Source organism: Pristiophorus japonicus, chromosome 17, assembly GCF_044704955.1.
Source record: "Pristiophorus japonicus isolate sPriJap1 chromosome 17, sPriJap1.hap1, whole genome shotgun sequence".
In the NCBI taxonomy this organism is placed as follows: domain Eukaryota; kingdom Metazoa; phylum Chordata; class Chondrichthyes; family Pristiophoridae; genus Pristiophorus; species Pristiophorus japonicus.
This window is the reverse complement of record NC_091993.1, coordinates 129,158,801-129,169,811: the sequence shown is the minus strand read 5'-3', so window position 1 is coordinate 129,169,811 and position 11,011 is coordinate 129,158,801. Positions and strand designations below refer to the sequence as shown.

The 11,011-nt window shown below is 58.6% G+C and overlaps 2 protein-coding genes across 2 annotated transcripts in view; both read left to right on the top strand.

Annotated features, from left to right (window-relative positions):
- The window catches only part of foxp4 (forkhead box P4), a 434,368-nt gene that overhangs the window by 398,117 nt on the left and 25,240 nt on the right, over positions 1 to 11,011 (top strand). The window contains exons 12-15 of the mRNA XM_070859285.1: positions 210 to 326; positions 447 to 489; positions 2,095 to 2,160; positions 6,559 to 6,660. Coding sequence (XP_070715386.1) covers positions 210 to 326; positions 447 to 489; positions 2,095 to 2,160; positions 6,559 to 6,660 — 328 coding nt within the window. The remainder of the gene's footprint in view (positions 1 to 209; positions 327 to 446; positions 490 to 2,094; positions 2,161 to 6,558; positions 6,661 to 11,011) is intronic.
- Positions 3,181 to 4,526, top strand: LOC139228294 (uncharacterized). Its single transcript, XM_070859473.1, has 4 exons — positions 3,181 to 3,190; positions 3,679 to 3,849; positions 4,224 to 4,322; positions 4,516 to 4,526. The coding sequence occupies exons 1-4, from the start codon at positions 3,181 to 3,183 to the stop codon at positions 4,524 to 4,526; spliced, it is 291 nt and encodes a 96-aa protein (XP_070715574.1).

The window sequence follows — 11,011 nt, the reverse complement described above, 5'->3', positions numbered from 1 at the left end:
CTCTCCTTCCACCCCTCTCCCTCTCCCCCTCACTCTCCCTCCCACTCTCCCCACCTCACTCTCCCTCCTCACTCACCCTGACCCTCTCCCTCCTCCCACTCTCCTTCCACCCCTCTCCCTCTCCCCCTCACTCTCCCTCCCACTCTCCCCACCTCACTCTCCCTCCCCCCCTTACTCTCCCTCCTCACTCACCCTGACCTTCTCTCTCCTCCCACTCTCCTTCCACCCCTCTCCCTCTCCCCCTCACTCTCCCTCCCACTCTCCTCACCTCACTCTCCCTCCCCACTCACTCTCCCTCCCCCTTCACTCTCCCTCCCCTCCCCCCTCCCTCCCCCCTCACTCTCCCTCCCTCCCTCACTCACCATCACGTAGACTGGCCCGTTGGCTCAGGTGCATGGTGGGTGCCCACAGAATGGAACCCAAACGTGAGCAGACACCTTTTGGAGGCGGGGGAGGTGGAGCAGAAACTGGACACAATTAATCAGCATCGTACTAAAAGGCAGCGCCTTCCTGAAGTAATGTTTGACAAACATTTTGCTGCTTATTTAAAACTATAGTCCAGTATTGTTACAGCGATATCACGTCATCAGGATTGAAATGATACATGGCCCCCCCCTCCCACCCCCCACAAAAAACAACCCAAGGCCGGTTGCCAAACACCTAATTTTGTGATGACACTGCCCCTTCAAGGGTTCTGAATGAGCTGATTCACATTGCTCCAGAATTAGAACTGGGAGGGAGGGAAAGACAGACAGACAGAAAGACAGAAAGAAAGCATCAGACATCTCAAAGCCAATGGAATACTTGTTGCAGTGTAGTGTCTGTTGTAAAGTTATCCCAGCAGGAGGCAAATATTATTGCAATCAGGTCAGCAGGAGCTTCTGTCTCCTGTGCTGACTATAACCAGACCCACAAATAACGCGAGGTGTAGGAAGTTTCTGGCAGGATCTATCTCGGTAACAACATCCACATTGTGGCTTAAGAGCAATTTAAAGACAGCTGTGTTCAAACTCGCTCCCTCAGATCATCTGAACACCCAGCGACTTCCAGCTCAGCTTTCTCCCCCAGACTGGTCCCGTCTCCCCCAGACTGGTCCCGTCTCCCACCTCCCCCAGACTGGTCCCGTCTCCCACCTCCCCCAGACTGGTCCCGTCTCCCACCTCCCCCAGACTGGTCCCGTCTCCCACCTCCCCCAGACTGGTCCCGTCTCCCACCTCCCCCAGACCGGTCCCGTCTCCCACCTCCCCCAGACTGGTTCCGTCTCCCACCTCCCCCAGACCGGTCCCGTCTCCCACCTCCCCCAGACCGGTCCCTTCTCCCATCTCCCCCAGACCGGTCCCATTTCCCATCTCCCCCAGGCTGGTCCCATCTCCCTCAGGCTGGTCCCGTCTCCCATCTCCCATCTCCCCTCCCCTGTCTCTCCCAGACTTCTCCCATCTTCCCCAGGCTGGTCCCGTCTCCCACCTCCCCCAGACCGGTCCCTTCTCCCGTCTCCCTCAGGCTGGTCCCGTCTCCCATCTCCCGTCTCCCATCTCCCCCAGACTGGCTCCGTCTCTCCCAGACTGGTCCCGTCTCCCCCAGACTGGTCCCGTCTCCCACCTCCCCCAGACCGGTCCCTTCTCCCGTCTCCCTCAGGCTGGTCCCGTCTCCCATCTCCCATCTCCCATCTCCCCCAGACTGGCTCCGTCTCTCCCAGACTGGTCCCGTCTCCCCCAGGCTGGTCCCGGCTCCTTCCCCCTCTCGGTTCCTGCTCTGGTACCTTCAAGACCAGTGCCTCCACTTTTCTCCTGAAGCGCCTGCCATTTGCCAAGGCTCCTCCTGGGTTCGATATCCTGCCAGCTCTCAGTGCTCAGGCCCAGCCAGGACGGAGGGCCGTGTGTGTGAGTCGGGTGAGGGCGGACACAACCCCCAGAAACCCAGCCCGAGGCAGGAGAGAGGAGGGGAGAGATCGCAAGCAATGAAAACCCTGCAACAAGCAATCTATTTAGACGGAGCATCGAACTGCTGTAAACACTGAGCACTGAGCAAGGTTCATACAGAACATTCCTCATTAACACTTTGTGTGGTTTCTGCTCTCTTCCAGAACTTGCTCAGAATCATGAATTTTACAAGAATGCCGATGTCCGACCTCCCTTTACATATGCATCGCTCATCAGACAGGTGAGAGAACACATCCTTTCCTGAATGGCAGAGAAGGTTTGGAGTCCTGGTTATCTGCAGCTCCTGAAGGGATATTGCCTGGAGTCTCGCACCAGGGTGGCCCATTATTTGTAGCATTAATGAGTGAATAACAGATGTTTCAAGGTGTATTGTCATCTCATTTAATAAGCAACCCATTTAATAAGCTTTATATTTTGTAAAATAGGTGGGTGTTATCTACATGTACACTTACAGAGAAAGTACGGCACAGGAACAGGCCATTGGGCCCACCGCTCCGTGCCGGGGTTTATTCTCCACACCAGCCCCCTCCCACCCTCTCCATCTCACCCCATCACCATCTCCTTCTATTCCTTTCTCCCTCACGTGTTTATCTAACTTACCCTTAAATACATCGATACTATTCACCTCAACCCCTCCCTGTGGCAGCGAGTTCCACATTCTCACCGCTCTCTGGGTAAAGAAGTTTTTCCTGAATTCCCCATTGGATTCATTGGCGACTTTATAATTAATGATAATAATTATGTTATCCCTAATTAGTGCAGCTACCCCAATTACAATACCAAATTAAAAGGCTGTTAGTTGCTGGAGAAGTTGGTCAGATCCCATCTGCAACATTGTCTGCCGCTTTAAACAGCAGGAACGCCACTCTCCGGGAGAGGCCAGAACGCAAGAACGTCGTCAGAAATAGGAGCGGGAGTCGGCCATTCGGCCCCTCGAGCCTGCTCCGCCATTTAATGAGATCATGGCTGATCTTTGACCTCAACTCCACTTTCCCACCCGATCCTCAAATCCCTGGATCCCCTTAATATCCAAAAATCTATCGGTCTCTGTCTTGAATATACTCAATGACTGAGCCTCCACAGCCCTCTGGGGTAGAGAATTCCAAAGATTCACCACCCTCTGAGTAAAGAAATTTCTCCTCAGCGCAGTCCTAAATGGTCAACCCCTTATCCTGAGACTGTGTGACCCGGTTCCAGACTCCCCAGCCCGGGGGAAACAACCTCCAGAGGGGCAGTAGAGATGGTCTCAGGTATTGAGAGTTTCCGAGGACAATCAGGAAGTTGGTGTTGTCCCTTTGGAATTCTTGAGTTGACATAACTGAAGTTTAAAGAAAGTTGATCAAGGAAAGAGTTTAAATCCCAGGGAATACGTCGCGACTGAGAACTTTCCACCCAAACATTGTGAAGTTCAAATAGAATCGAAAGAAACTTCGATAAATATTCAAAAGAAGAGGACATAAAAGGATACGGGGAAATGGGACTGGGGTACTCAGCTCAGGTTGGATGGGCCGAGTGGCTGTAATTTCTGCTACTCTATGATAGATTCCAACCTTCCCAATTCCACCCGTGTCATCCTATCCCCGATCCCTTCTCCAGAGACATTGCGAGGTGTCTCCAGAACCAATACTACTGCCTGCTTCAATCACAGGAATGTTGGAATTCTGTCGGATTTTGCAAGTGTGTCTCTGTGTGGTGCTGTCCTGTCCCATTCTGTAATGTCCCGTCCAGTCCCACCCAGTCTCGCTCAGTCCCGCCTACTCCCGGTCCAGTCTCGCTCAGTCCCGCCTACTCCCGGTCCAGTCTCGCCCAGTCCCGCCTACTCCCGTCCAGTCTCGCCCAGTCCCGCCTACTCCCGCCCAGTCTCGCCCAGTCCCGCCTACTCCCGTCCAGTCTCGCCCAGTCTCGCCCAGTCCCGCCTACTCCCGCCCAGTCTCGCCCAGTCCCGCCTACTCCCGTCCAGTCCCACCCAGTCTCGCCCAGTCCCGCCTACTCCCGGTCCAGTCTCGCCCAGTCCCGCCTACTCCCGTCCAGTCCCGCCCAGTCTCGCCCAGTCTCGCCCAGTCTCGCCCAGTCTCGCCCAGTCCCGCCTACTCCCGGTCCAGTCTCGCCCAGTCCCGCCTACTCCCGCCCAGTCTCGCCCAGTCCCGCCTACTCCCACCCAGTCCCGTCCAGTCTCGCCCAGTCTCGCCCAGTCTCGCCCAGTCCCGCCTACTCCCGGTCCAGTCTCGCCCAGTCCCGCCTACTCCCGCCCAGTCTCGCCCAGTCCCACCTACTCCCGCCCAGTCTCGCCCAGTCCCGCCTACTCCAGCCCAGTCTCGCCCAGTCCCGTCTACTCCCGCCCAGTCTCGCCCAGTCCTGTCCAGTCTCGCCCAGTCTCGCCCAGTCCCGCCTACTCCCGCCCAGTCTCGCCCAGTCCTGTCCAGTCTCGCTCAGTCCCACCCAGTCTCGCTCAGTCCCACCCAGTCTCGCTCAGTCCCGCCTACTCCCGCCCAGTCCTGTCCAGTCTCGCCCAGTCACATCTGTCCCCACCCACCCCCGCCCTGTCCCCGCCCAATAACGCCCTGACCAAGCCCAGTCCTGCCCTGACCCCTCCCTGTCCCCACCCACTCCCACCCTGTCCCTGGCCACCCCGCCCTTTCCCCGCTCACTCCCGCCCACTCCCACCCTGTCCCCGCCCACTACCGGCCTCTCCCGCCCTGACCCCACCCTGTCCCCGCCTACTCCCGCCCTGTCCCCGCCCTGTCCAGCCCACTCCCACTCCCGCCCTGTCCCCGCCCACTCCCGCCCTGTCCCGCCCACTCCCGCCATGTCCCCGCCCACTCCCGCCCTGTCCCCGCCCTGTCCACGCCCACTCCCGCCCTGTCCCCGCCCACTCCCACTCCCGCCCACTCCCGCCCTGTCCACTCCCACTCCCGCCCACTCCCGCCCTGTCCCCACCCACTCCCGCCCTGTCCCGCCCACTCCCGCCCTGTCCTGCCCACTCCCGCCCTGTTCCCGCTCACTCCCGCCCTGTCCCCGCCCACTCCCGCCCTGTCCCCGCTCACTCCCGCCCTGTTCCCGCTCACTCCCATCTTGTCCCCGCTCACTTTCGCCCACTCCCGCCCTGTCCCCGCCCACTCCCGCCCTTTCCCCGCTCACTCCCGCCCACTCCCACCCTGTCCCCGCCCACTATCGGCCTCTCCCGCCTTGACCACGCCCTGTCCCCGCCTACTCCCGCCCTGTCCCCGCCCACTCCCGCCCTGTCCCGCCCACTCCCACTCCCGCCCACTCCCGCCCTGTCCCCGCCCACTCCCGCCCTGTCCCGCCCACTCCCGCCCTGTCCCCGCCCACTCCCGCCCTGTCCCCGCCCTGTCCCCGCTCACTCCCGCCCACTCCCGCCCTGTCCCCACCCACTCCCGCCCTGTCCCGCCCACTCCCGCCCTGTTCCCGCTCACTCCCGCCCTGTCCCCGCCCACTCCCGCCCTGTCCACGCCCACTCCCGCCCTGTCCACGCCCACTCCCGCCCTGTCCACGCCCACTCCCGCCCTGTTCCCGCTCACTCCCACCTTGTCCCCGCTCACTCTCGCACACTCCCGCCCTGTCCCCGCCCACTCCCGCCCTGTCCCCGCCCACTCCCGCCCTGTCCTCGCCCACTCCCGCTCACTCCCGCCCTGTCCCCGCCCACTCCCGCCCTGTCCCCGCCCACTCCCACCCACTCCCGCCCTGTCCCCGCCCACTCCCGCCCTGTCCGCGCCCACTCCCCGCCCACTCCTGCCCTGTCCCGCCCACTCCCGCCCTGTCCCCGCCCACTCCCACCCACTCCCGCCCTGTCCCCGCCCACTCCCGCCCTGTCCCCGCCCACTCACGCCCTGTCCACACCCACTCCCGCCTTGTCCCTGCCCACTCCCGCCCTGTCCCCGCCCACTCCGGCCCTGTCCCCGCTCACTCCCGCCTTGTCCCGCCCACTCCCGCCCTGTCCCCGCCCCTCCAGCCCTGTTCCCGCTCACTCTGGCCCACTCCCGCCCTGTCCCCGCTCACTCCCGCCTTGTCCCGCCCACTCCCGCCCTGTCCCCGCCCACTCCCGCCCTGTCCCCGCCCACTCACGCCCTGTCCACACCCACTCCCGCCTTGTCCCTGCCCACTCCCGCCCTGTCCCCGCCCACTCCCGCCCTGTCCCCGCTCACTCCCGCCTTGTCCCGCCCACTCCCGCCCTGTCCCCGCCCACTCCCGCCCTGTCCACGCCCACACCCTCCCTGTCCCCGCCCACTCCCGCCCTGTCCACGCCCACTCCTGCCCTGTCCCCGCCCACTCCCGCCCTGTCCCGCCCAGTCCCGCCCACTCCCGCCCTGTCCCCGCCCACTCCCGCCCTGTCCACGCCCACTCCCGCCCTGTCCCCGCCCACTCCCGCCCTGTCCCCGCCCACTCCCGCCCTGTCCACGCCCACTCCCGCCCTGTCCACGCCCACTCCCGCCCTGTCCCGCCCACTCCCGCCCTGTCCACACCCACTCCCGCCCACTCCCGCCCTGTCCCCGCCCACTCCCGCCCTGTCCCCGGCCACTCCCGCCCTGTCCACGCCCACTCCCGCCCACTCCCGCCACTCCAATGCACTGGGTCATGTCAGCCTTTTTCTCTCCTGTAGGCAATCTTGGAAGCGCCTGACAGACAGTTAACACTCAACGAAATTTATAACTGGTTTACAAGAATGTTCGCATACTTCCGGAGAAACACGGCCACATGGAAGGTGAGTGTTAAGAAAAACACAATTCTTTATTTATATGTTTGAAAATCAACTGTGGACTACATCGTATAGAGAATAACAGTTGTTGGAGAGAAACCACTGGACGTCCCAAAGTGCTTTACAGCCAATTAGGTATTTTTGGAGTGTAGTCCCTGTTGTGATGTGGGAAACGCGGCAACAAATTTGTGCACAGCAAGCTCCCACAAATAGCAATATGATAATGACCAGATAAGTTGTTTTTAGTGATGTAGGTTGAGGGATAAATATTGGCCAGGATACTAGGGATAACTCCCCTGCTCTTCTTTCAAATAATGCTTTAGGATCTGTTAGGTTCACTTGAGAGAGCAGACAAGGCCTCGGTTTAACGTCTCATCTGAAAAAGGGCACCAGGAATGGTGCAGCACTCCCTCAGTACTGCCCCTCCGACAGTGCAGCACTCCCTCAGTACTGTCCGTCCGAAAGTGCTGCACTCCCTCAGTACTGCCCCTCCGACAGTGCAGCGCTCCCTCAGTACTGCCCCTCCGAAAGTGCTGCACTCCCTCAGTACTGCCCCTCCGACAGTGCGGCGCTCCCTCAGTACTGCCCCTCTGACAGTGCAGCGCTCCCTCAGTACTGCCCCTCCGACAGTGCAGCACTCCCTCAGTACTGTCCGTCCGAAAGTGCTGCACTCCCTCAGTACTGCCCCTCCGACAGTGCGGCGCTCCCTCAGTACTGCCCCTCTGACAGTGCAGCGCTCCCTCAGTACTGCCCCTCCGACAGTGCAGCACTCCCTCAGTACTGTCCGTCCGAAAGTGCAGCACTCCCTCAGTACTGCCCCTCTGACAGTGCAGCGCTCCCTCAGTACTGCCCCTCCGACAGTGCGGCACTCCCTCAATACTGCCTCTCCGACAGTGTGGCGCTCCCTCAGTACTGCCCCTCCGACAGTGCGGCGCTCCCTCAGTACTGCCCCTCCGACAGTGCGGCACTCCCTCAGTACTGCCCCTCCAACAGTGCAGCACTCCCTCAGTACTGCCCCTCCAACAATGCAGCACTCCCTCAGTACTGCCCCTCCGACAATGCGGCACTCCCTCAGTACTGCCCCTCCGACAATGCAGCACTCCCTCAGTACTGCCCCTCCGACAATGCGGCACTCCCTCAGTACTGCCCCTCTGACAGTGCAACTATATTTATTCTTTAATTTAAAAGCAAGGGACAGAATAAAATGTATCATCTGTAAATTCAGCAAATTTACAGAACAGGGAAAATAAGGAAGAATTGCTGTATGTGGGCTGAACGATTACGATATACCGCCAGGCTCGATCAGGAGCAAGTTTATTTAAACCCATCGCCGTGAGATTAAACTTCGTTGGGAGACATGGGGAGGCTGTGTCTATCAGAGCTGGGTATGTGTTAGTCACACCACCACATAAACCAGGGTTTAATGTGATTATTAGCGAGTCATTCATATCGCTTTTGCACTGGGATTCTTCTGTCGCTCGTGAACACAGAAGCGGTGACATTGGAATGAAGCCGAGCAGTTTCAGAGACAGAGAGCGAGGGCTTTTTCCTGTGAAATAGCTAAATTGGAACTTCACTAAAAATTCACACTTGCAACACGGAGCCACTGTCAGGTTAAGCTGGTCCCACTGAAACCTCGCTCAGTTGGGGAGAGGAAATCTGCTTGTGAGGAGGTGCTGCTGGACGGAGGGGAGAGAGATTATGGGATGGCCACTCACTGATAACATCTGAAACCAGACACAGACTGAGAAATCCCCAAAACCTAATCTCATATTCACTCACCAAACTGGCTGTATCAGCTGCATGATTGGTGTTTATGTCAGCCTGGCTCCCGGGGTAGACCTCCTGTGGATCGGAGACCCAATTCAGGGGCCGACTCTCCCTGGGGTACAGTCCCTGAAGGTGCTGACTCTCCCTGAAGTACAGTCCCTGAAGGTGCTGACTCTCCCCGGGGTACAGTCCCTGAAGGTGCTGACTCTCCCTGGGGTACAGTCCCTGAAGGTGCTGACTCTCCCTGGGGTACAGTCCCTGAAGGTGCTGACTCTCCCTGGGGTACAGTCCATGAAGGTGCTGACTCTCCCTGGGGTACAGTTACTGAAGGTACTGACTCTCCCCGGGGTACAGTCCCTGAAGGTGCTGACTCTCCCCGGGGTACAGTCCCTGAAGGTGCTGACTCTCCCTGGTGTACAGTCCCTGAAGGTGCTGACTCCCACAACTTACCATTCTGTGGCTGTGACCCACGAGAGTAAGGTCCGCACACACATGGAGTTGAGGGGACATCAGAGCTGACCCAAAAGCCTCTGAGTACAGGAGCAGTGGGTGAGGATGGGGCGGGGGGCACCCCCAGTCCAGCGAAGCTGGGGCCAGCTGTGATGCCCCCCTTGCACCGTTCCCTCCGCAGAGACCCGCGACCTCACTCTGGGAGTGTCAGCTGCATTTATCAACCAACACATTGATTTTTGAGAATTTAGAGAAACTCCCCTTCGCTTCTGGGGCCAAAACACCTTTTCCATCGAATTCGTGAAAGGACATTCTAGAGTCAAAACCTGCTGCAATGGGGAAATGCTGGGGGCGGGGAGTGATGGGGGCGGGGAGTGATGGGGGAGCATGGGGGAGGGGGTTGATGGGGGACAGGGGTGATGGGGAGGGGGTGATGGGGAGGGAGTGATGGGGAGGGGGTGATGGGGAGGGGTTGATGGGGAGGGGGGTGATGGGGAGGGGGGTGATACGGAGGGGATGATGGGGGAGGGTGTTGATGGGGAGGCGGGTGATGGGGAGGATGTGATGGGGAGGGGGTGATGGGGAGGGGATGATGGGGAGGGGGCTGATACGGAGGGGATGATGGGGGAGGGGGTTGATGGGGAGGCGGGTGATGGGGAGGATGTGATGGGGACGGGGGTGATGGGGAGGGGATGATGGGGAGGGGGCTGATACGGAGGGGATGATGGGGGAGGGGGTGATGGGGGAGCTATAGGGAGGTGACTGATGGGGTAATGAAATGTTGGAGGAGGGATGTTTGTCAGTGGAGCAGTAAACTGTCGTCGCGATAAGGAATGGGAGAGAAATAATCAAATAGTTTGAGAGAAATGTGAATGAAATGATCAAGGCCCGGAGTGTTTTGAAGAGGTGAAGCCGCCGTTTGTGAGAAAGAGAAACTGGTTTTATTTCACTTTTCTAATCAATTTCCTCAAAACATTAATTTTAATTTTTGTGTTGCAGATATTTTATTTGCATTGTCTTTGATGTTTGACCTTTCAAATTGCTGTTAATGTTTTAACAGAATGAATAAATCTTCTATCACGCATTGGAAATGCAAATATAAATACAGGCCTTTATCTGAAATTGGGGTCATTCTCATTTGCAAAGCAGAGGAGAGCTGATCTTAATGTGAGGACGCAGTGTTACAGTGTTCATAATTATACAATGTGGTGGCAGAGAGGGAGGTGGAGGTGGTGAGAGAGAGGGGCTGGAGAGAGGGAGAGAGGGAGAGAGACAGAGGGAGAGGGCGAGAGATAGACTTCAAAACGAAGACGCCCATCAGGATCAAGAAGATTATGTGTATATATATTTTTTTTTAAATGTCAAATCACACATAGTATTAAAACAGATGAATTAAAAATGGTAATGCAATCAGTGACAACATAAGGATTGTGAGGCAGTTTGTAGCCTGTGGGAGAATTGTAACCTGCCTTTATTGGTCTGTTCAATTCTGGCGGCGAACTGCTGATAACGGCTTGGCGATAATCTGCGCTCGAACGCAGCAACGTTTGTTTTGTGCTCAGGATTGGGTTAACCCTTTGCCTGCTGGTGAAGAATGAAACATTGACCACAGGCTGTCTCTTCCACCCACCAGTCTCACCACCCTGCCCCTCACCACCCTGTCCCCCTGCCCCTCACCACTCTGTCCCCCTGTCCCTCACCACCCTGTCCCCCTGCCCCTCACCACCCTATCCCCCTGCCCCTCACCACCCTGTCCCCCTGCCCCTCACCACTCTGTCCCCCTGCCCCTCACCACTCTGTCCCCCTGCCTCTCACCACCCTGTCCCCCTGCCCCTCACCACCCTGTCCCCCTGCCCCTCACCACCCTGTCACACTGCCCCTCTTGCCCCCTCATCCGAACCTTTGTTACCTCCAGACTTGACTATTCCAACGCTCTCCTGGCCGGCCTCCCACATTCCACCCTCCATAAACTTCAACTCATCCAAAACTCGGCTGCCCCGTGTCCTAACTCGCACCAAGTCCCGCTCACCCATCACCCCCTGTGCCCCTTGTCCAACTCGCACCCCAAGTCCCACTCACCCATCACCCCCTGTGCTCGCTGACCTACATTGGCTTCCGGTTAAGCAACGTTTCGATT